This window comes from Ranitomeya imitator, chromosome 3, assembly GCF_032444005.1.
Source record: "Ranitomeya imitator isolate aRanImi1 chromosome 3, aRanImi1.pri, whole genome shotgun sequence".
NCBI lineage: Eukaryota > Metazoa > Chordata > Amphibia > Anura > Dendrobatidae > Ranitomeya > Ranitomeya imitator.
The window spans coordinates 180,745,409-180,771,201 of record NC_091284.1 but is presented as its reverse complement, the minus strand read 5'-3'; the positions used below and the strand labels follow the sequence as shown (position 1 = coordinate 180,771,201).

The 25,793-nt window shown below is 45.5% G+C and overlaps 1 protein-coding gene across 4 annotated transcripts in view; it reads right to left on the bottom strand.

The window, feature by feature from the left end:
- Positions 1-25,793, bottom strand: part of KDM6A (lysine demethylase 6A) — a 194,688-nt gene that overhangs the window by 22,694 nt on the left and 146,201 nt on the right. The window contains exons 11-18 of one of the 4 annotated variants that reach the window (XM_069761663.1): positions 25,270-25,368; positions 13,879-14,098; positions 13,243-13,377; positions 12,660-12,815; positions 12,260-12,355; positions 8,995-9,099; positions 8,505-8,900; positions 5,716-6,491 (exon numbers count right to left, since the gene is read on the bottom strand). In XM_069761663.1, the coding sequence (XP_069617764.1) occupies positions 5,716-6,491; positions 8,505-8,900; positions 8,995-9,099; positions 12,260-12,355; positions 12,660-12,815; positions 13,243-13,377; positions 13,879-14,098; positions 25,270-25,368 (1,983 nt within the window). The remainder of the gene's footprint in view (positions 1-5,715; positions 6,492-8,504; positions 8,901-8,994; positions 9,100-12,259; positions 12,356-12,659; positions 12,816-13,242; positions 13,378-13,878; positions 14,099-25,269; positions 25,369-25,793) is intronic. The other 3 variants (XM_069761664.1, XM_069761665.1, XM_069761666.1) reach the window with 3 other exon arrangements.

Genomic DNA, 25,793 nt, shown 5'->3' with positions numbered 1-25,793 from the left:
GATGGGTGAATAAAGTCCATCTTTATCACTTACTTTCATTAGCGTGCTGCTCCAGTTTTAATTTTTTTTCTAGATTTGAAGGATTTTGGCTGGCTACTGATATTTTTCCATAAGTCTCTATATCTATCTTTATATAGCTATAGATTTATATATATCACAACTTTATGTAACTGCACAGTATGGTTGAGCTTCTCTGTCTATGTCTCGTGTCTAATACATGTAAACTTGAAAATGTAGAACACACACACATATATATATATATATATATATATATATATATATATATATATATATATATATATATATATATATATATATATATATATATATAGAGCGCAAGAATGCACTACATGTACAAGTGTACATGTATTATACAGACAGAGAAGCTCAACCATTTGCAGACTGTGAGCCTTCGCGGGCAGGGTCCTCATTCCTCCTGTACCAGTTGTGACTTGTATTGTTCAAGATTATTGTACCTGTTTTTATTATGTATACCCCACCTCACATGTAAAGCGCCATGGAATAGATGGCATTATAATAATGAATAATAATAATATAGTGCAGTTACATAGGGCGCTATCTATAGCCCTCTCTGGTCTAGGTCATCAATGAAAAGTAGTAGACAACCTCTAATAGAGATAAGCAATTGTTTACGTGTATATTTGTGTATGTGTGTTTGTGCATATCAAGAGAGATGTGTCACATGTCCGGCCTCTCCTTGTCTGATCAGCAGCATTCTCTAGCTGCTCCTTTCTTTCATAACTTCACACACACCGCATCTTCACTCATCACTGGGGCTACCTGCATAAAATGATGAAAACAGTGGACTTTTTTTTAGCCCCAAATGGTGTGGCAACGTTTTGGCTGTGACCAGCCTTTCTCGCTCTCTAAAATACATATACATATATACATACACACACATATATATATATATATACATATATATATACATACATACACACACAGAGAACTGTATGTAAACATGTGCAGTGTTCTATATATCTGTGTATATACACATTTCTCTCCGTGTGTATGTATGCACACACTGCATTGCCATGTCTAAAAACTCTTGATTGTGTGAGAACTGTAGCACTCAGTAAACTAAGTGATACATCGCTAGATTTAGGGTCTCTTTGCCTACATCAAGCTGCTCTCAGGTGAGGTAGCAAAAACCTGCTAACAGTTTCCCTTTAAAGAATCCAATCCCTAATGTAAAATATCCTATACTCCCTTTCTGCACTGAAGCCATTATATTGAGTCTCTAGAGACATTGTTCCCAGCAGGGAAAACAAATTAATAATCCGGTAGTTATGATACCTTTAAAGACAAAAAAAAAAGGTTTTGTTAAATTTTTGTTAACCATTAAAAGGTGTAACTTCAGGTTTATCATTTTGTCTTTCCCACAGAGCAATATTTTGTCGACTAACTAACATGGTAACCAAATCGTTTTTTCTTTTAACTATCCAGAGACATTGTTATGCCAGGTGAGCAGTCAATCAGCGGTCACAAATAGGCTGCCGTGCTCACACCAACACCTGCCCCGGATGTCTAAGGTTTGTCCGAAGAAACTGGGCGAGCACAGGAGTCCAATATCGGCTGCCGAAGAGCTGCTTGGCATAATAATGTCATGTGAGCCTCAGCATCAATACGGGAGGGGAGTATAGGGTATTTCTATTTTGTATTGAGGATTGCATTATTGAAGGAGGGATTGTCTGAGTGTCTGAGTAGTGGACAACCCCTTCCCGACCACTGACTGTAGGTAAACGTCAGCGCTTGCTGGGCTTTGTGCAGTGCCGACGTTTCTCTACGGTTGGCGGTCTGGCAGTGCTCAGTACCCCAAGAATCCTGCAAGCGCTTGGATACAGATGCAAGAGTCATCATCGGTACCATAAATGGCTCAAATCTGAATGAAGTTAACCATGTGTTATCTTCTAGATGCCGCTACCAATGGCGATCGCGGCATTTAGAAGATTGTGAGAGTGAGTGGAATCCTTCTCTCCCTCCTCCGGCACCCTTGCAACATGATTAAAGGGAAACCAAGGGTTGTAAAAGCAGCCGGAGGAAAAATAATGACCTCCGGGTTTGCCAGCTATGGTAGCCTTATAAAATCAGCCAGTAGCCGGGTCTAACAGTGAAGCTGACAGGTGCCATGCATTGCAATGCATGAGAACAGAGATCAGAGAATTAAAAGTTGAAGTCCCATACAAGGGACCAAGTAAACAAAACAAAAAAATATGCTTTTTCATCATACTCCCAAACAGAAACTGGAATAAAACACATGAAAAAATACAAAATATGAATAAAAATTTTATGGCTGAAAAAAAAGTCATATCTCTCAGAATACAGTGACGCAAAAACAATTTTTTTTCCCTATAAAATAGTTTTTATTGTGTAAAAGCTGCAAAACATTAAACGATTGATATAAATATGGTATCGATGTATTCACACTAACCCGAAGAATAAAGCTGCTTTATCACTTTTGCCACAGTGAATAGCATTAAAAAACCTAAAAAAAAACTAATCCTGAACTGCTGGTTTTTGCTCATCCTGCCTACCAACCATCTGAATAGAAAGCAATCAAAAGATATGTGCCCGAAAATGGTACCAATAAAAACGATAACTTGTCCCGCAAAAAACAAGCCCTCATATGACTGTAGGCAATAATATAGAAAAATTATAGCTTTCAAAATATGGTGATGCAAACATTTTTCCCCATATAAAAAGCATTTAGTGTGTGACATCAGCCAAAGAAAAAATATAAATCTGCTATAGCTGTAATCACACAAACACGAAGAACAAAGTCGTCTAATCACTTCTACTGCAAGCTGAACAGTATAAAAAAATAAAAATTCTTCACCTGCTGTTGATTTGTTCATTCTGGCTTCCAAAGATCGCAGTAAGGCTCGGCTTACATTTATCCTGCGCTTTAGGCGGAGCTCTTGCACCGTGGTTTCCTGTAACTCTCTGAAATACAGGATTCAGATGGAACCCCCAGTGGAAGATTCCCTACAATCAGGCAGATGGAGGCACTGAGTTTCAAAAGTAGTGTCACTAGTGGGGATTTCTGCTGTTTTGGCATACCAGGGGCTGTTCAAATGCAAGGCATCCGCAACATATTCACACCAAAATGCCGTCCCTCCCCTTCCGAGCCCTGCTGTGCACTCAAGTAGTAGTCAATTATATAAAATTCTGTAAAGAACCTGGGGGTTCGAGGTGCTAACCACAAACCTATACAAATTCCTTGTGGGGTGTAAATTCCAAAATGGGCTAGTTTGTGAAGGGTTTCCATTGTTTAAGCACATCAAGGGCTCTCCAAACGCGACATGGCTTCTGAAATCTATTCCGGCCAATTTTTTCTGCCATGCACCCAAACAGTAGCTCCTCCCCCCCCCCCCCCACATATGGGGTATCCGCATACTCAGGATAAATTGCACAACAAGTTGTACAGTCCATTTTCTCCTATTACTCTTGTGAAAATACAAATTTGAGGCTAAAGTAAAATTTTTGTGGAAAAAACTAAAATGTTCATGTTTTTCTTTCCATAAACTGATCTTGGTTTAAGGGCATAAGAATTAAAAGTTAGAAAATTGTGAAATTTTAGGACACGTTTCAGATATTTTCACATATAAGCGCAAAAAATATCAGCTTAAATTTACCACTATCAAAGTACAATGTGTCGCAAAAAAAAAAGGTCTTAGAATCGCTGGGATCCGTTGAAGCGTTCCAGGGTTATTACCACAATGGTTAAACCTTGATGTGGTCTGTCCTCATAAATCAGCATGGGAGGAGATTTAAAGGGAATCGGTCACCTAATTTTGGGCCTATAAACTGCAGCCACCGCCATCAGGGGCTTATCTACAGCATTCTATAATGCTGTAGATAAGCCCCCAATGTAATTTGAAAGAGAAGAAAAACAAGTTAGATTATACTCACCCAGGGGCGGTCCTGTCCGATGGGCGTCGCAGGTCCGGGGCCTCCCATCTTCATACGATGTCTTCTTTGCTTCCTGTCGCGGCTCCTGCGCAGGCGTGCTTTATCTGCCCTGTTGAGGGCAGAGCAAAGTACTGCAGTGCACAGGCGCTGGGAAAGGTCAGAGGCCTGCGCAGGAGCTGCGACAAGAAGCAAAGAAGAGGACGACATCGTGGACCTGCGACGCTCATCGGACAGGACCACACCAGGACCGCCCCTGGGTAAGTATAATCTAACTTGTTTTTGTTATCTTTCAGGTTACATCGGGGGCTTATCCACAACATTACAGAATGCTGTAGATAAGCCCTGATGGAGGTGGCCGCAGTTTATAGGCCCAAAATTAGGTGACAGATTCCCTTTAAGAAAAACTCATTCAACTCAGTTACACTGAACCTGTCAGCAGTTTTGGCAGATATAGGATGTGGCAATCACCTTACAGGGCTTATACACAGCGTTCTTTAATGCTGTAAATAAGCCCCCAACCCAACCTGGAAGAACTGAAAAATAATTTTTACTATTCTCACCTGAATGGCGGTAGGGTCTGAGCGGTGTCGCTGGTCTTTCGCCTCCGATCTTTTTATGATCGCCGCTCTCCTGCTTGCTTCTTGTGGATGACATGACCCTCCTGCATCATCCACACAGGCTCCCCGGCATTGCGCTCCTGTGCAGTCGTGCTTTGCTCTGCCGTGTTGAGAGCAGAGCAAAGTACTGCAGTGCACTGGTGCCGAAAAAGGTAAAAGAGCCCCGGCACCTACGCACTGCAGTACTTTGCTCTACCCTCAACATGGCAGAGCAAAGTACGCCTGCACAGGAGCGCAATGCCGGGGAGCCTGTGTGGATGAATCAGGGTCACGTCATCCACAAGAAGCAAGCAGGAAAATATCGATCATAAAAAGATGAGATGCGCCGGGCTAAGACCAGCGACACCCATCGGACTGGACCGCCCGACAGGTAAGAATAAAGAAAAGTTATTTTTCTTCTCTTACAGGTCAGGTTGGGGGCTTATATACAGAATTATAGAATGATGTAGATAAGCCCTGAAAGGTGATCCCTACATCTTATATCGGCCAAAACTGCTGACAGGTTCCCTTTAAGTCATTCTGCAGTCCATAAACTGTGCCACACAGTAGCTATAGAAGAAAAAAGGTGCATTTTTTTTTTATGAAACCCAATACCAAAAATGATTTTTACCAGAAAATACCAGTTTTTAAGAGAAAAATGTAAATAGTCCCCAAAGGTTAACAACCCTTTTAGTCACATAATTGCTTTTTATCACAAATGCCACAGATCATAGTGCACTATGCAGCCTAGCCCAATGGTAGCGTCTTATTACAGCTCCATGGCTACAGCGAGAGAATACAGAGAATTCAGAATTCCACTGTGGATTTATATACAGTTCGTTCCACTAGTGCTCAAGGTTAGGATAAGCGACCAGTTTAACTGTTGCACATTTAGACCTGACTTAAGTGCTGAATATGTGCTAAAGCTCAACACTATCAATCCACAACCTATGAACGTGCAATTAAATCATCATGAACACACAAGTAGCAACAGGGATGTACTTTCTATAGAGACATTAAGCACTTTGCAGAATATATGCTGGGTAATACAGGTTGGAGATTCAAAAATGTGAAGCAAAACACATAAGCTGCAAATAGTGGAAAGAAAAAACTAGATCTTCAAGGCATCACATTAGAGACAGTACTCTGGCTGCAGAATGCTAAAAGCCCGCACTAGTCTACTTACCGACATGCTTTTAAAACCTCTGTCGAGCTGGGGTATATGGAGACTGACATGGATGGTATGGTCTTAGGACTTGGTTTGTGGGTAGTTAAAGGAGGGTCCTTTTTTGTGGGGCTCTGAGAGTCCTCAATTCCCTCTCCATTGACTGTCTCAAGTCCACTGTGGGGGCTGTTAAGGCTGATAACACTGTTGGTCATAGTCTGTTCAGTAGATTTCGGAGAAGGAGTTGCTGTGGAAATGGCTGAAGATGGGGAGGAGGCAACAGAGTTCTCAGTTTTTATATGAACAGCTGGATGTATGTTGTTGACTTTGTCACAGGCTCCAGGACCCACATTGTTATTGGCTTTTCCCATCAACAAGGCAGAGAGCTGAGGATTGTCTGAACTAAGTAAACCTGGTGACTTAGAATCTCCATGGCTAGGGCTAGGAACAGTATCTGCCGTCACCTGATGGACATGATTAGGAAGTCCTTCTACACCGGCAGTGCTGTTAGGTGTCCCTTCAGAAAGCCTGCTTGTTTCAGGCACTGATCCGTTTCCTGAAGGCTTGCTCTCTTTGGTTAAAATAATGCCTTGTTGTCCACCTGAGGTAGCAGTGTGAGAGGAGAGGTGATTGAGAGCAGCCCCCTGTGTTACTGAATTGCTAGGCATGGTAGGATGTCCGACCTGATTTTGAATACCAGTGCCAGCTGCTTGGAGTTGCTGGGAAGGCCCAGTGGAAGAAAGAGGTCGTTCACCATTAGGACCTGCCGAATGTGAATTCTGACCTTTGTGAAGCCCCTAAAAATGAGAACAAATATGTTATTGTATGACAATTGGTGTGCAACATAGCCAATATATGAAGACAGAAAATATTCTTCTACAAACAGATCTCACAGACACAATCTACATAGAAACTTTAACGTTCTTTTCCTCAACAATGAAGCAATTTTATGAGGCTTTGCTTAACAGCAGCACATAATGTCCATCCCCATCTTAAAGGCAATGATCTTCACGGTTATTGTAGTTCTGCATCGTACAGCCGATATTCACAGTTATGTCGTTCGTTCAAAAGGGATTTAAATATCACTTATACTAAACAACGCAAAATTGCTTAAGATGAAGGAAAACCAAAAGACTGGGAGAACAACAAGCCACTGCAGCAGAGAATATATGATATGGGCGGTCTACAAATAAATCAGCAAATCAGTTTTAAAGTTCTGTTTCATAAGTCAAATGTTTTAACAGCACAAAGATTTACACCCTACAATCAGGCCAAATGTGAGAGAAATCAGAGCCGCACTGCTCCACACAGCACTACTAGTAAGGCAGCCATACCCTCTGATGAAGCACCATAATAGAGTAAGCAGCCGCCATTCCACCATTATCGTTACTACCGAACTAGAAGGGTCTTGTCAGGTATGAGCAGATCTTACCATCAGACCAGTCTACATCTAACAGCTTCTTCTGGTCTCCTGTCCAGGCTCCTTTTAAGATACACAATTGTTTAGTGCACTGTGCTATTGTAGCCACCTTAAAAGACAGACACTGCTGGAAAAGAGGCCAAAAGAAGTTTAAAGTTGCCTTCTTTGTATCCTGTGTGCTACATTATACTCATAAGGCTCTGTTGGGTGTTTTGTCCAAATCCTTTTCTTCAGGGATCCGACAGTCTAAAGGTACCGTCACATTTAGCGACGCTGCAGCGATCTAGACAACGATCCCGATCGCTGCAGCGTCGCTGTGTGGTCGCTGGAGAGCTATCACACAGACAGCTCTCCAGCGACCAACTATGCGAAGCCCCCTGGTAACCAGGGTAAACATCGGGTTACTAAGCGCAGGGCCGCGCTTAGTAACCCGATGTTTACCCCGGTTACCAGCGTAAACGTAAAAAAAAACAAACACTACATACTTACATTCCGGTGTCTGTCCCCCGGCGCTGTGCTTCTCTGCACTGACTGAGCGCCAGCCGGAAAGCACAGCGGTGACGTCACCGCTGTGCTCTGCTTTCCTGCTGGCCGGCGCTCACAGTGCAGAGAAGCAGAGCGCCGGAGGACAGACACCGGAATGTAAGTATGTAGTGTTTGGTTTTTTTTACGTTTACGCTGGTAACCAGGGTAAACATCGGGTTACTAAGCGCGGCCCTGCGCTTAGTAACCCGATGTTTACCCTGGTTACCAGTGAAGACATCGCTGAATCGGCGTCACACACGCCGATTCAGCGATGTCTGCGGGAGTCCAGCGACGAAATAAAGTTCTGGACTTTTTTCCCCGACCAACGATGGCACAGCAGGATCCAGATCGCTGCTGCGTGTCAAACACAACGATATCACTATCCAGGACGCTGCAACGTCACGGATCGCTAGCGATATCGTTCAGTGTGACGGTACCTTAAGTTGGAGGCTATGCACATCGTGAAATAAGATGATGCTGTCCCGTGAAAACAAGCCATCACTTATCCACAGAATGGGTGACAACTTGCTGAACTGTGGCTGTCCCAACACTGGGACCTACTCCGAACAGCAGTTTGTGAATTTTCCATCCATGTTACAAAATGGTGCTAGGGGGCAGATGAAATCAAGGGAAGCACAAAGCCTCTTTATCATATAAAAGATACAAAAGCATTAACATACCGTAGCAAATAAGACACTGCACACAGCATGCCACAGAATATATATACATACATTATCAAAAATGAGATCTCACAATGAGCTCATTTTGAAAAACACAGAATGCAAAATTATATTGTGTAATTATATCATATGGGAGGCAAACAAAATTAGGGTGCATAGAAGAAGAAAAAAAAGGATTACTTTACCTGAGTGGAGTTAGACAGTTGGTTTTTCCACGGCTCCTCTGCGTTGCTGGTCAGGTTTGTGCGGTTATGAGGTAGAGCGAGTGCGTTTCGCTGTGGGTAAGGCACATTTCCATTACTTCCACTTCCCGTTATGTGATTATTGCCTAACATAGTGTCTGTACTACCCATCGTCCCTGTGGTATTGCAGGAAACGGGTCCTGCGGGAAAGGGTCCATTAGCCACAGGCTGCACAGGGCAAGCTGGGCGGATTCCAGGCTGAGTGACGTTCAGCGTTCTGGTTACCGCAACTTGATGCTGCTGACCAGAGACGGAGTTTGTAGGCAGTGATGAGTCAGCTGTTGGCCCATTAGCAATTCCAGTAGGTCGTACCTGTGCAATTCCTGTTTGTCTTATTTGCTTTAACAAAAGAAAAAAAACAGTAAATCACTAATGTGCAGAAGCTTATAGGTTGTTTTTATATTCCATAAAACGTTAGGAGCAAGCTCTATACCTGCTGGTGCGGCTGCATTAAGACAAACTGAGCCTCCAACTGCTCCAACACCACTTTCTGTGCAGGACTTAGGTTATTCCTGTTAGCTCGTAGCTGTTCTAATTGCTGGAAATAGAAGTAAATCAGATATAAATTGAACTGCAAACATTTATTGCATCAAATATCTATCATCTCTATTTCCATTCACTAAAAAAATATGGGACTAGACCCTAAGGCTAGGTTCACATTACGTTCTGACAGTGCGTTACACCGCGGCATAACGCGGTGTAACGCAGTCCGTTAACGCTACCATTGAGCTCTATTTCGGGCGCATCGCAGGCTGCAGCGTTTCCGGGTCTGTCACCGCTAGCGCAGATAGAGCACCTGCTAGCTCTATCTGTGCTACCGCGATAGCAAGTCGGCACTTGCGGTAATGCAGCCTGTTTAACGCATGTGTTGAACGGGCTGCATTAACGCAATGTGAACCCAGCCTAACATGTACATGTCAATACATAAGTGGTATACTAGAAAATTCAACCCTACTATCTGCTGAAGTTTGAGTGCATTTGCCTGCAAAACTATGTCGAGGCAAAGATATTACTAAATTCCTATTTATGTGTACGTAAAATGAGTACTAGCGCTAGTCTACATGGGAAATATTGTGACCTCAACCATCATGTCAAAAGTGAACAAATTCACAACAACTCTGTAGGATAGACCAATAATACGCGATTGGTGAGGATACTAGTGGTCAAACCTGAACCTATTAAGTGAAAACTGCAAAATCAGTGGCCAGTAAGCGATGTGCAGGATGGAACATTGCAGTCCTGCTCACTGAGGAGCACTTTACATCATCTTCCACTCACCTGAACAGACCAGTGTTCTTTTCACTTGAATGGAACAGTGCAGTACTTAACGACTAATCAATGTACGGGGCTGCAGCGCTCCACCCCATAGTTTAGTTTCGGCTCATGCTTGAGAATCTTTCAATTTCAGACTAATCTCATATTGATGATCTATCCAAATAGGTACATCAATAGGTCCGTCTACTTGAATGGGAGATCAAGTGAAGTTCTCAGTCATCAATATCAGTTACCAAAAATATCAGAAAGACTGACCAAATGGAACAAGACAAGTGTGAACAGGTGCAAAATAAGCCGACTAAGTGAATTTAGCTATATAAAAATTGCCTTTTAGCCCAGGAGAAGCATCGTATTAGGTTTAGGGTCCCAACAAAGGAGTACGCCTTGTCGCTGGCTGTTGGGCTCTTACGAATTGGCCAATTTGTGTGCCAAGTACCTTCATTTTTAACGTATTATCTATGGCACTCATGCAGTTCCAATGTCATAAATCCAATAGTTGCATATTATAGCATTTAACTGTTTATTGTTCGCTTTATTATCTTGGTCTTCTCAGCTTTGCACCTGTTTATGCTTATCTTATGTTTGGCGGTGCCGGTCAGTTTTTTTATATTTGCGGTACCCGCCCTCCGACTGAGAACTCCTCCTATCAGCCTAAGACGTTTTTAATTAGAGCTGTCCTTAAAATCGTAGGCTTTTAGCCCTGAAGAGGCATCATATTAGGTTAGGGTCCCAACAAAGAGGTATTCCTTGTCGCTCACTGTTGGCACACAAATTGGCCAATTCGTGAGAGCCCAAGTATCTTAATTTTTAACGTATTTTCTATAGCAGTAATGCATTTCTAATTTCATATATTCAATGTTTGCATGTTATAGCAATTCAGAGTGCAGTTTTTTCTTAGCTCAATCATCAACAGTTCAGTCCTGAGAAATCCCTTTATCAGTCAGAAATATGTAGCAACTCTGGGGATAATTCATCAAGGACGGCATAGTGCATGCTTGCGATACGTCAGCCTTGTTGGAGTAGGAGGCACTGAATTCATTAATATGCTCACGCTACATAAGGGATTTGACACCTCTATGCCCTGTGCCAGAAATGCTACTATGCTCAGAGATCGGCTTTCAAAATGATGGCACATTTCATAAATTTGAAGGGCAGGCAGGGCCATACTCTGTCCTGGTGCCCTCCATTTCAGTCAAGCCAATTCAGACTTGTGTGAAAATGCCAAAAGTTGAAAAAAATGTGTTCAACTCTGTCACGCAAACATTTTGGGACTTTTCAAAGCTTTAATGCGGCCTTTATGATGCAAATTTTTGATGAATTGGCCCCAATGTTTCTGTAAAGCATCATAGATGCTCCTGGTATTGCCTACATGTAGAAAAGGGAGTATTTTTCATAATTTTTCTTTATAGTAATTTTTATTCTGCATGACAATATTCTGCTAATCTATCATCTAAGTCTCAAGCTGGCCGAAAGACTAGTGCAGTAGCAACTTCAAAGCAGACGAACAGATTACAGCAGATTAATTTCCCTTCTGTTTGTGTACTATTTATTAAGAGATTATTGAATTATCACCCCATATTAAAGGACATTCGTCTTTAACACTCAAAGGAAAAAATCTGATCTTAAACTAATAATATGGTTACAAATATATGAAAATGTAGACAAGCAAAACTAAATATTTAAATGTAGCAGTCATTTCTGGTGAACCTGTCTGTTTCTGCATCTAGCTTGTCAATCTCTCCTCTCCATAGACTTCTATAAGCAGCAACTGTCACCAACAGCTCACTTAAGACAGATTTTATATGTACTGAAAATAGAGTGATAGGATCAAAAGGATAAAAATGCATATTTCTTAGATGAGATACTTGGAAAAGTTTCTTATCTTCACTTGTACTACTGATTTATGAAAAGAAAATTACGATTAGTTTTTCACTACAACATATCTAGTAGAGAAACTCCCTGTTAGAAGTCACTTACATTTTGAGTACATTTTATAGCCTAATCTGAAAAAAAAATTCTGCTAACAAAAGAAGGCAACTACATAGAGCCCATTAACCCATTTATGCCATTTCAAGGGGTCCATTCATTCAGACAACATCCTTTTATGTACAAAAAAAAGGTCACCCTCAAAATGTTCTAATTTTAACACCTAAGAGAAATGTGTCCTTCAGATAAGGGTTGCATTGGAGACAAAAAAATAGAAAATTAAAAGATGTTGCGCAGGAAATATTTTTTTAATCTTTGCAGATGGGCAATTACAGCAGTGCTGTTCTAACCGCTCATCTGCAAAAATAAAAATGGCTGAATCGTCTGCTGGCAAAAAATGCGGGCTAAGACTCTGAACCAGCATTAAAACCACAGAGCACACAAATGACGTAACTGTACAAACACTATAAATTATAATTTGGACAAAGATTCGGTACCTGTAACTTCTGTGGGGGCAAAGACCACGAATGTAGTTGTTGCTGAGCTGGGGTGTGTGACACTACATGGCCACCACTCCAAGTTTCAGAAGAATTCTATACAGGAAGGAACAGAGAAGATAAAAACCATTACGCAAAACACGTACATGAAGTCAAGAAGATGACAAAGAAAATTTGCAAGAACCGCTAAAATGCATTATAAAAAAAAAAAAAATGCAGAAAAACAAGTGGACCTACCGATCACTCCCTACTGATACGGAAGTTAAAAATGTAGGACTATGTAAAGGCATGGAAAGTCTTTAAAGGCAAACATCCTATATGTTGTCTGTGAATGTGATGGTTGGGGAAAAATAAAAAAACACAGCATGAGCCACATACATAGTTTTGCCATGTAAAATACCTTTGCAGGACTAGAAGTTCTTTTCCTCTTGGCAGGACTTGACAGTTCATCTACCTGGCTAGAAGGAATCATATGTAGTGGCAAGGACTGCTGTGAAATTGGTGTTTGACTGAGGCCTAGTACAGATTCAGCATTCTGATGATGAGGTTTACAGGCCTAAGAATTATAAGAGAAAATATAGTTCTGTACAGTATGTATTTGTTTCCCCATTGGGAATCGGGGTTTATTTTTTACCTTTTAAACCACCTTTGGAGAAAAGAAAACAAAAAAAAATGTGGCTTCACATACAGGTTGCTGGTTCTGCTTAGTGAATACCAGCATTGACGGAAAAAAAGACGATGTGATAAAAAAAAAAAAAAAAAAATCTAATGTAACGGGTGTAAATGGGTTCAAAGATGATCCACAAAGGTTCTTAATGGTACCCAAAATACAGGCACAGCTCACCTAACCTTTCTCTGTTTGCCTTTGCCTAAGTTAACACGTACACAAACCAGTTTATGTTCTCAAGTAAAAAGAAACTTGCTAAAGTAGCAAAAGTAACTTTTTAAGCTGGGTGTTTGAAGCAAATTACCCAACCTCTCACCTGCTGTGCTGAGTTCATGGCACCCTGCCTGGAGGTAAGCTCTGCGGGGATTGGTAGGCTCCATGCCTCCTCAATACTAGGAAGCAATTTAGTTTTACTCTGTAGACTACCTTGTGGAAGGTTACACAACTGAGCCTAGGAAAAATTATGTAAAAAGGAAATTTAACACAGGCCTAATTTATCACGAGCATGTCCACTACAACTTGCTGACAAGTGCCGAGTGTTTCCAGACAGTAAACTTTAGAATTTGACTGTACAATTTAGAAATAAATTCGGGTAACCAGAACATAACCTTTGTGAGTATAAATTAAAATATATGGAACGTACACGCATGTGAAATAAGATTACGGACCAAGAGTCAGGAAAGCCTGCCTTGTTGTCGCCAAGTGGGCAACTATATATACACAGAACAAGACAATGCACATTAATATACTGAGGAGAATGGATGGAGTGACTTTAGGAAGGCTTATTCCACACTGACAGTGCAAGCCATGGAACGGAGTATGCAATGAAATCTTACAAATGAAGACATGGCACATAACTCAGGAGGTTACATCCTGATTTATAGTCTTATGGTGTATGGACATGCTTCAGGGTCTCAAACACGAAAACTGATGGGGGAGGGGGAAACTATACCTGTAAATACTTAATCCGTGCTGCAAGAGCAGAGGTATTACTACAGTTTTTGCTCCGTGTGGCATTTAGGTAGCATTTGATAGCATCCTGAGGCTGGTTGCATGATTCATACAATGTGCCTAGGTCCATCCAAGCTGCAGCATGGCCATGATCCAATTGGACTGCACAAATGTAGGCCTGCAGTGCATCCATAGGCTGGTTCTGCTGCTGATACAGCACACTGGAAAACAAGGAAGTCAACAACTTTACCAACAAGCCTATATAAAAGTATCCAAATCATTTCAAGAGAAGGTATATGATTAATCTAGTAACAGGACAGTGTTCGCCCGAGCTTTGACAACAAACATTAAAAATTAAATCTTACCTTTTTTCAATGTTTAAAGGATAATTTTCAACTTTAATCTTTATTTCTTGAGATATATATATATATATATATATATATATATATATATATATATACATACACATATACATACACATATACATACATACACATACATACAAAGTACAGACCAAAACTTTGGACACCTTCTCATTTAAAGATTTTTCTGTATTTTCATGACTATGAAAATTGTACATTCACACTGAAGGCATCAAAACTATGAATTAACACATGTGGAATTATATACTTAAAGTGTGAAACAACTGAAATTATGTCTTATATTCTAGGTTCTTCAAAGCAGCCACCTTTTGCTTTGATGACTGCTTTGCACACTCTTGGCATTCTCTTGATGAGCTTCAAGAGGTAGTCACCGGGAATTGTTTTCACTTCACAGGTGTGCCTTGTCAGGTTTAATAAGTGGGATATGTTGCCTTATAAATGGGGTTGGGACCATCAGTTGTGTTGTGCAGAAGTCTGGTGGTTACACAGCTGATAGTCCTACTGAATAGACTGTTAGAATTTGTATTATGGCAAGAAAAAAGCAGCTAAGTAAAGAAAAACGAGTGGCCATCATTACTTTAAGAAATGAAGGTCAGTCAGTCTGAAAAATTGGGAAAACTTTGAAAGTGTCCCCAAGTGCAGTGGCAAAAACCATCAAGCGCTACAAAGAAACTGGCTCACATGGGCACCGCCCCAGGAAAGTTAGACCAAGAGTCACCTCTGCTTCTGAGGATACGTTTATCTGAGTCACCAGCCTCAGAAATCGCAGGTTAACAGCAGCTCAGATTAGAGACCAGGTCAATGCCACAGAGTTCTAGCAGCAGACACATCTCTATAACAACTGTAAAGAGGATACTTTGTGCAGCAGGCCGAGACTTTGTGCAGCAGGCCTTCAAGGTAAAATAGCTGCTAGGAAACCACTGCTAAGGACAGGCAACAAGCAGAAGAGACTTGTTTGGGCTAAAGAACACAAGGAATGGACATTAGACCAGTGGACATCTGTGCTTTGGTCTGATGTGTCCAAATTTGAGATCTTTGGTTCCAACCACCGTGTCTTTGTGCGACGCAGAAAAGGTGAACGGATGGACTCTACATGCCTGGTTCCCACCGTGAAGCATGGAGGAGGTGGCGTGATGGTGTGGGGGTGCTTTGCTGGTGACACTGTTGGTGATTTATTCAAAATCTAAGGCATACTGTACTAGGATGGCTACCACATCATCTTGCAGCGTCATGCTATTCCATCTGGTTTGCGTTTAGTTGGACCATCATTTATTTTTCAACAGGACAACGACCCCAAACACACCTCCAGGCTGTGTAAGGGCTATTTGACCAAGAAGGAGAGTGATGGGGTGCTACGCCAGATGACCTGGCCTCCACAGTCACCAGACCTGAACCCAAACGAGATGGTTTGGGGTGAGCTGGACCGCAGAGTGACGGCAAAAGGGCCAACAAGTGCTAAGCATCTCTGGGAACTCCTTCAAGATTGTTGGACGACCATTCCCAGAGACTACCTCTTCAAGCTCAACAATAAAATGCCAGGAGTGTGCAAAGCAGTCATCAAAGCAAAAGGTGGCTACTTTGAAGAACCTAGAATATAAGACATATATTCTGTTTCACACTTTTTTGTTAAGCATATAATTCCACTTGTGTCAATTCATAGTTTTGATGTCTTCAGTGTGAATGTACAATTTTCATAGTCATGAAAATACAGAAAAACATGTAAAATGAGAAGGTGTCCAAACTTTTGGTCTGTGCTGTATATAATATATATATACATATATACACATATATACATACATATATATACATATATATACACATATATATATATATATACATACACACACACACATACACACACGCACTACAGTTCCAAACTTATTAATCAAATGAGTTGCTAAATGAAGTGAACATCTAGTCCAGACATTGACAAGGTTCGAATAGAAGATTTTTATTTGAAATAATTTTCTCCTTCAAACTTTGCTTTCGTCAAAGAATGCTTCCTTTGCAGCAATTCCAGCATTGTAGACCTTTGGCATTCTAGCAGTTAATTTGCTGAGGTAATCTGGAGAAATTTCACCCCATGCTTCCAGAAGCCGCTCCCACAAGTTGGTTTGGCTTGATGGGCACTTTTTGCGTACCATACGGTCAAGCTGCTCCCACAACAGCTCAATGGGTTCAAGATCTGGTGACTGCACTAGCCACTCCATTACGGATAGAATACCAGCTGCCTGCTTTTACCCTAAATAGTTCTTGCATAATTTGGAGGTGTGCTTTGGGTCATTGTCCTGTTGTAGGATGAAATTGGCTCCAATCAAGCTTTGTCCACAGAGTGTGGCATCGCGTTGCAAAATGGAGTAATAGCCTTCCTTATTCTAAATCCCCTTTACCTTGTACAAATCTCCCACTTTACCAGCAACAAAGCAACCCCAGACCATCACATTACCTCCACCATGCTTGACAGATGGCGTCAGGCACTCTTCCAGCATCTTTTCAGTTGTTCTGAGTCTCACAAATGTTATTCTGTGTGATCCAAACACCTCAAATTTGGACTCATCTGTCCATAACACTTTTTTCCCAATCTTCCTCTGTCCAATGTCTGTGCTCTTTCGCCCATATTAATCTTTTCCTTTTATTAGCCAGTCTCAGATATGGCTTTTTCTTTGCCACTCTGCCCTGAAGGCCAGCATCGCCTCTTCACTGTAGACGTTGACACTGGCGTTTTGTGTGTACTATTTAATGAAGCTGAAAGTTGAGGACATGTGAGGCGTCGATTTCTCAAACTACAGAATCTAATGTACTTGTCTTGTTGCTCAGTTGTGCAGCGGGGCCTCCCACTTCTCTTTCTACTCTGGTTAGAGCCTGTTTGTGCTCTCCTCTGAAGGGAGTAGTACACACAGTTGTAGGAAATCTTCAGTTTCTTGGCAATTTCTCGCCTTCATTTCTAAGAACAAGAATAGACTGTCGAGTTTCACATGAAAGTTCTTTTTTTCTGGGCATTTTGAGAGTTTAATGGAACCAAAAAATGTAATGCTCCAGATTCTCAACTAGCTCAAAGGAAGGTCAGGTTTATATGTTCTCTAATCAGCCAAACTGTTTTCAGCTGTGCTAACATACTTGCACAAGGGTTTTCAAGGATATTCTAACCATCGATTAATAGTGATGAGCGAATAGCATTGTTGCTCGGGTCTCCCCGAGCATGCTTGGATGATCTCTGAGTATTTGTGAGTGCTCGGAGCTTTAGCTTGGTCAACGCGGCTGCATGATTTATGGCTGCTAGACAGCTTGAATACATGTGGGGATTCCCAAGTAACCAGGTAACCCCCACACGTACTCAGGCTGGCTAGCAGCCGTAAATCATGCAGCTGCGTGGACAAAAACTAAACCTCCGAGCACTCACAAATTCTTCACCCGAGCAATGAGTATACTCTCTCATGACTATCCATTAGCCTTCTTACACAATTAGCAAACACAAAGTACAATAAGAACAATGGAGTGATGGTTGGTGGAAATGGGCCTCTATACACCTATGAAGATATTGCATTACAAACCAGACGTTTGCAGCTAGAAGTCATTTACCACATTGAGAAATACACTCTGTACATTGTTAATCATTTAATGTTGGTTATATATATATATATGTTACACAGAATTTCTTAATACAGTAATACAGATGGGAATGCTTAGGCGAACGATGTGTGGCACAGTGACTTGTCCTTCATCTGTACACACCACATGTGCTGGTCGCTACTAAAGCACATTGTGACGATGTATTCCAGAAGGTGGGAGGGAAAGTGAAATAGATAAAAAGAGCGATAGATAGATACCAGAACCTACATAGGGAGTACAAACTGGCCCCATATCTAGAGAAACTAGAAAACCCCAAAGAGCGACATATCCTGAGCCGGTACAGACTGAGCGCCCACAGCCTACTCATCAAATCTGGGTGGCACCGACAGAACTAAAAGCCCCGAGAGAGCAGACTTTGCCAGCAGTGCCCCCAGGAGGCCGTGGAGGATGAGGCACACTTCCTGCTGAGGTGCCCCAAATACTCCGCAGTGAGGGACACTCACTTCAAGAGGACTGACTGATCTCCCCCAGACTTCACCTCCATGGAGGAGGAAGAAAAACTCCCGAAAATACTGGGAGAAGAGGAAAGTGCAGCGACCACAGCAGCAGAATACGTCAGTGCCTGCCACAGACTAAACTGATATATTATGGACCAATATACCCCACCCTGTACACGTCCCTATCCCCCAACTAAAGAGCCCGATATGTCATGGACTCCTATACCCCACCTTGGACATGCCTCTATCCTCTAAAGAGAGCCTGATATATCCTGGACCGCTATATGCCACCCTACCCCTGTCCCCCTATTTTTACCATTTGCTTTGGCAATGCTAACATGTACTTAGTCCTGACAATAAAGCTCATTTGAATTTAACAGACACGCAGAGCGAGCGAGCGACAGACAGACACGCAGAGCGAGCGAGCGACAGACAGACACGCAGAGCGAGCGAGCGACAGACAGACACGCAGAGCGAGCGAGCGACAGACAGACACGCAGAGCGAGCGAGCGACAGACAGACACGCAGAGCGAGCGAGCGACAGACAGACACGCAGAGCGAGCGAGCGACAGACAGACACGCAGAGCGAGCGAGCGACAGACAGACACGCAGAGCGAGCGAGCGACAGACAGACACGCAGAGCGAGCGAGCGACAGACAGACACGCAGAGCGAGCGAGCGACAGACAGACACGCAGAGCGAGCGAGCGACAGACAGACACGCAGAGCGAGCGAGCGACAGACAGACACGCAGAGCGAGCGAGCGACAGACAGACACGCAGAGCGAGCGAGCGACAGACAGACACGCAGAGCGAGCGAGCGACAGACAGACACGCAGAGCGAGCGAGCGACAGACAGACACGCAGAGCGAGCGAGCGACAGACAGACACGCAGAGCGAGCGAGCGACAGACAGACACGCAGAGCGAGCGAGCGACAGACAGACACGCAGAGCGAGCGAGCGACAGACAGACACGCAGAGCGAGCGAGCGACAGACAGACACGCAGAGCGAGCGAGCGACAGACAGACACGCAGAGCGAGCGAGCGACAGACAGACACGCAGAGCGAGCGAGCGACAGACAGACACGCAGAGCGAGCGAGCGACAGACAGACACGCAGAGCGAGCGAGCGACAGACAGACACGCAGAGCGAGCGACAGACAGACACGCAGAGCGAGCGAGCGACAGACAGACACGCAGAGCGAGCGAGCGACAGACAGACACGCAGAGCGAGCGAGCGACAGACAGACACGCAGAGCGAGCGAGCGACAGACAGACACGCAGAGCGAGCGAGCGACAGACAGACACGCAGAGCGAGCGAGCGACAGACAGACACGCAGAGCGACAGACAGACACGCAGAGCGACAGACACGCAGAGCGACAGACACGCAGAGCGACAGACACGCAGAGCGACAGACACGCAGAGCGACAGACACGCAGAGCGACAGACACGCAGAGCGACAGACACGCAGAGCGACAGACACGCAGAGCGACAGACACGCAGAGCGACAGACACGCAGAGCGACAGACACGCAAAGCGAGCGAGCGACAGACACACGAGCGAGCGACAGACAGACGAGCGAGCGACAGACAGACAGACACGCAGAGCGACAGACAGACGAGCGACAGACACGCAGAGCGACAGACACGCAGAGCGAGCGAGCGACAGACACGCAGAGCGACAGACACGCAGAGCGACAGACAGACACGCAGAGCGAGCGAGCGACAGACAGACGAGCGAGCGACAGACAGACGAGCGAGCGACAGACAGACAGACACGCAGAGCGACAGACACGCAGAGCGAGCGAGCGACAGACACGCAGAGCGACAGAGACACGCAGAGCGACAGACAGACACGCAGAGCGACAGACACACGCAGAGCGACAGACACACGCAGAGCGACAGACACGCAGAGTGAGCGACAGACACGCAGAGCGACAGACACGCAGAGCGACAGACACGCAGAGCGAGCGAGCGACAGACACGCAGAGCGACAGACAGACACGCAGAGCGACAGACACACGCAGAGCGACAGACACACGCAGAGCGACAGACACACGCAGAGCGACAGACACACGCAGAGCGACAGACACACGCAGAGCGACAGACACACGCAGAGCGACAGACACACGCAGAGCGACAGACACACGCAGAGCGACAGACACGCAGAGCGACAGACACGCAGAGCGACAGACACGCAGAGCGACAGACACGCAGAGCGACAGACACGCAGAGCGACAGACACGCAGAGCGAGCGAGCGACAGACACGAGCGAGCGACAGACAGACACGCAGAGCGACAGACAGACGAGCGACAGACACGCAGAGCGACAGACACGCAGAGCGACAGACACGCAGAGCGACAGACACGCAGAGCGACAGACACGCAGAGCGACAGACACGCAGAGCGACAGACACGCAGAGCGACAGACACACGCAGAGCGACAGACACACGCAGAGCGACAGACACGCAGAGCGACAGACAGACGAGCGACAGACACGCAGAGCGACAGACACGCAGAGCGACAGACACGCAGAGCGACAGACACGCAGAGCGACAGACACGCAGAGCGACAGACACGCAGAGCGACAGACAGACAGACGAGCGAGCGACAGACACGCAGAGCGACAGACACGCAGAGCGACAGACACGCAGAGCGACAGACACGCAGAGCGACAGACACGCAGAGCGACAGACACACGCAGAGCGACAGACACACGCAGAGCGACAGACACGCAGAGCGACAGACACGCAGAGCGACAGACAGACGAGCGACAGACACGCAGAGCGACAGACAGACGAGCGACAGACACGCAGAGCGACAGACACGCAGAGCGACAGACACGCAGAGCGACAGACACGCAGAGCGACAGACAGACAGACGAGCGAGCGACAGACACGCAGAGCGACAGACACGCAGAGCGACAGACACGCAGAGCGACAGACACGCAGAGCGACAGACACGCAGAGCGACAGACACGCAGAGCGACAGACACGCAGAGCGACAGACACGCAGAGCGACAGACACGCAGAGCGACAGACACGCAGAGCGACAGACACGCAGAGCGACAGACACGCAGAGAGACAGACACGCAGAGCGACAGACACGCAGAGCGACAGACACGCAGAGCGACAGACACGCAGAGCGACAGACACGCAGAGCGACAGACACGCAGAGCGACAGACACGCAGAGCGACAGACACGCAGAGCGACAGACACGCAGAGCGACAGACACGCAGAGCGACAGACACGCAGAGCGAGCGAGCGACAGACACACGAGCGAGCGACAGACAGACGAGCGAGCGACAGACAGACAGACACGCAGAGCGAGCGACAGACACGCAGAGCGAGCGACAGACACGCAGAGCGACAGACACGCAGAGCGACAGACACGCAGAGCGACAGACACGCAGAGCGACAGACACGCAGAGCGACAGACACGCAGAGCGACAGACACGCAGAGCGAGCGAGCGACAGACACGCAGAGCGAGCGAGCGACAGACACGCAGAGCGAGCGACAGACAGACAGACACGCAGAGCGACAGACACACGCAGAGCGACAGACACGCAGAGCGACAGACACGCAGAGCGAGCGAGCGACAGACACGCAGAGCGAGCGACAGACAGACAGACACGCAGAGCGACAGACACGCAGAGCGACAGACACGCAGAGCGACAGACACGCAGAGCGACAGACACGCAGAGCGACAGACACGCAGAGCGACAGACACGCAGAGCGACAGACACGCAGAGCGACAGACACGCAGAGCGAGCGAGCGACAGACACGCAGAGCGAGCGACAGACAGACACGCAGAGCGACAGACAGACGAGCGACAGACACGCAGAGTGAGCGACAGACACGCAGAGCGAGCGACAGACACGCAGAGCGAGCGACAGACACGCAGAGCGAGCGACAGACACGCAGAGCGAGCGACAGACACGCAGAGCGAGCGACAGACACGCAGAGCGACAGACACGCAGAGCGACAGACACGCAGAGCGACAGACACGCAGAGCGACAGACACGCAGAGCGACAGACACGCAGAGCGAGCGACAGACGAGCAGAGCGACAGACACGCAGAGCGACAGACACGCAGAGAGACAGACACGCAGAGAGACAGACAGACACGCAGAGCGAGAGACAGACACGCAGAGCGAGAGACAGACACGCAGAGCGAGAGACAGACACGCAGAGCGAAAGACAGACACGCAGAGCGAGAGACAGACACGCAGAGCGAGAGAGACACGCAGAGCGAGAGACAGACACGCAGAGCGAGAGACAGACACGCAGAGCGAGAGACAGACACGCAGAGCGAGAGACAGACACGCAGAGCGAGAGACAGACACGCAGAGCGAGAGACAGACACGCAGAGCGAGAGACAGACACGCAGAGCGAGAGACAGACACGCAGAGCGAGAGACAGACACGCAGAGCGAGAGACAGACACGCAGAGCGAGAGACAGACACGCAGAGCGAGAGAGACACGCAGAGCGAGAGAGACACGCAGAGCGAGAGACAGACACGCAGAGCGAGAGACAGACACGCAGAGCGAGCGACAGACGAGCGAGCGACAGACGAGCGAGCGACAGACGCAGAGCGAGCGAGAGACAGACAGACGAGCGAGCGACAGACGAGCGAGCGACAGACAGACGAGCAGAGCGACAGACACGCAGAGCGAGCGAGAGACACGCAGAGCGAGCGACAGACAGACGAGCAGAGCGACAGACACGCAGAGCGAGCGAGAGACACGCAGAGCGAGCGACAGACAGACGAGCAGAGCGACAGACACGCAGAGCGAGCGACAGACAGACGAGCGAGCGACAGACAGACGAGCAGAGCGACAGACGCAGAGCGACAGACACACGCAGAGCGAGCGACAGACACGCGCAGAGCGACAGACCGGCAGAGCGACAGACCGGCAGAGCGAGCGACAGACACGCAGAGCGAGAGACAGACACGCAGAGCGAGAGACAGACACGCAGAGCGAGAGACAGACACGCAGAGCGAGAGACAGACACGCAGAGCGAGAGACAGACACGCAGAGCGAGAGACAGACACGCAGAGCGAGAGACAGACACGCAGAGCAAGAGACAGACACGCAGAGCGAGAGACAGACACGCAGAGCGAGAGACAGACACGCAGAGCGAGAGACAGACACGCAGAGCGAGAGACAGACACGCAGAGCGAGAGACAGACACGCAGAGTGAGAGACACAGACACGCAGAGCGAGAGTGCTTCTCTCTGCAGACAAGCTTTTGGGAGATGGAAATTTCATTCTAAAGCAGGACTTGGCACCTGTCCACACTGCCAAAAGTACCAATACATGATGTAAAAACAACAGTATCACTGTGCTTGATTGGCCAGCAAACTCGCCTAACCTTAACCTCATAGGGAATCAATGGGGTATTGTCAGGAGGAAAATGAGAGACACCAGACCCAACAATGCAGATGAGCTGTTGGCTGCTATCAAAGCAACCTGGGCTTCCATAACACCTCGGCAGTGCCACAGGCTTATCGTCTCTGTGCCACGCCGCATTGATGCGGTAATTGATGCAAAAGGAGTCCGACCAAAGTATTGAGTGCATTTACTGAATATACATTTCAGTAGGCCAACATTTCAGATTTAATTTCCTTAGATAATGACTTTTGGGTTTTCATTGGCTGAAAACCATAATCATCAACATTAACAGAAATAAACACTTGGAATAGATCACTCGGATTGTAATGATTTTCTATAACATACAAGTTTCACTTTTTGTATTGAAGAACTGAAATAAATGAACTTTTTGATGATATTCTAATTTTGTGAGAAGCACCTGTATATCAGATAAACAACTGCAGAACTGGGGCATGGCAAATGTTTGGGTAAAGAAGCATCAAGCATGTAGGATAGCTACAAACCTTACCACCCCCTGTACTCCAGGAACTATAGCTGCCACCAAAAGTGTCCGGCAGCAGCTTATTCCATTTCTACTACAAAGTATGTTGGCTCCAAAAAACGGCAACACTGAGAATGTAGGGGCAAATAAAATTGAATGAACATAGTTGTGATGCTGCATAAGAACTGCTGCATTTTTATCTACAGTTGGTACCCCATTGAAATAAATTTACCATGAATAAACTGAACAGCAGTAAAAGAAAATCCTTAGCACAAAAATAAGCTTCTCATGGACGTCACTCATAATGACTACTTATTTAGACCTCTCCCTTATGGATAGAGCAGGAAAATGCTGCCCACAGCTCCTATGCACCCTGATCTGATACGAGAGAAACCTGCAGTGCTGAGGTAAGAAGAGGCTGCTCACACTCCTGTCCACCCTGTCTGATTTAACACTTGAGATAACAGGGGTGCTGAGTAGTGATCAGCAAACGTGCTCGGATAAGGTCTTATCCGAGCGCATGCTCTGGTGCTAAGTGTCTTTGGAATGCTCGAAAAATATGTTAAGCGACCCCACGGCTGCATGTCTCGCGGATGTTCGACAACCACAACACATGCAGAGATTGCATATTTTTCGAGCACGCCGAAGACACACTGTTAACATCCACGAGTGTTCAGATAAGACCTTATCCAAGCACGTTCGCTCATCACTAGTGCGGAGGTAAGAAGAGGCTGCTTACACTGCTGACCATCCTGTGTCTGATCTAATATTGGAGATATCAGGAGAGCTGAGATAAGAGGCTGCTGCTCACGCTTATATCCAGTCTGCCTTACTGAATGCAGAGTGGCTACTGTGCCCGGTAGATTGGCTAGATGGTGTAGGTTTTCTCCACGACACAGCAGGAGTTTCTTAAAGCATTTATACTGACATTTTGTATATATATTTTTTCTATTTCCCAGAACACACATTTAAAGAGAAAAGAAGCTCTAGACAAAAAATATAGTTCAAAATTTGTATTGTGTATATTCCAAACATAAGCAAGAGAATAACAGAGGTCTAACATACCCTATTGAACACCATGTGTCCGCACTCGCCTCCGACTTATCGATAGATTGCCTGTACGATATAAAGGCATCCTGAACCTTGCCAATACTGGAGTAGCACCTTTCAACAGAAGAAATAGATATTATAAGGCATGGAAGCAAACCCCTAAATTCTGTTACCTAAAAACGATTTAGTGCTGTGCTCAATCAAGAAAAACACCAAATCGCAAAAACTTTAAAATGTTCCTATCAAATCAAAAAGCATTACTTACATTTGTTAGAGGTACATTCACAATTTCTTATTGTATGGTCTAAAATAGGTGAGATAAAATATGTATTGGACTAACTGCTAGGCCCAAGTCAATTCTAAAAACACTACAGCATTTTTTCACATATGGATGCTCTCAGCCACCTACTGTGCAGGATAACTGCAGCATAACTGCTTGCACAGAAGTTGGCAAGAAGCATTGCTTTCTATGCAAATAGTGAAGGACAGCTTTGCTCCTTGACAAAATGGATTGTGGGGTCTCAGCAATTAGAACTTCA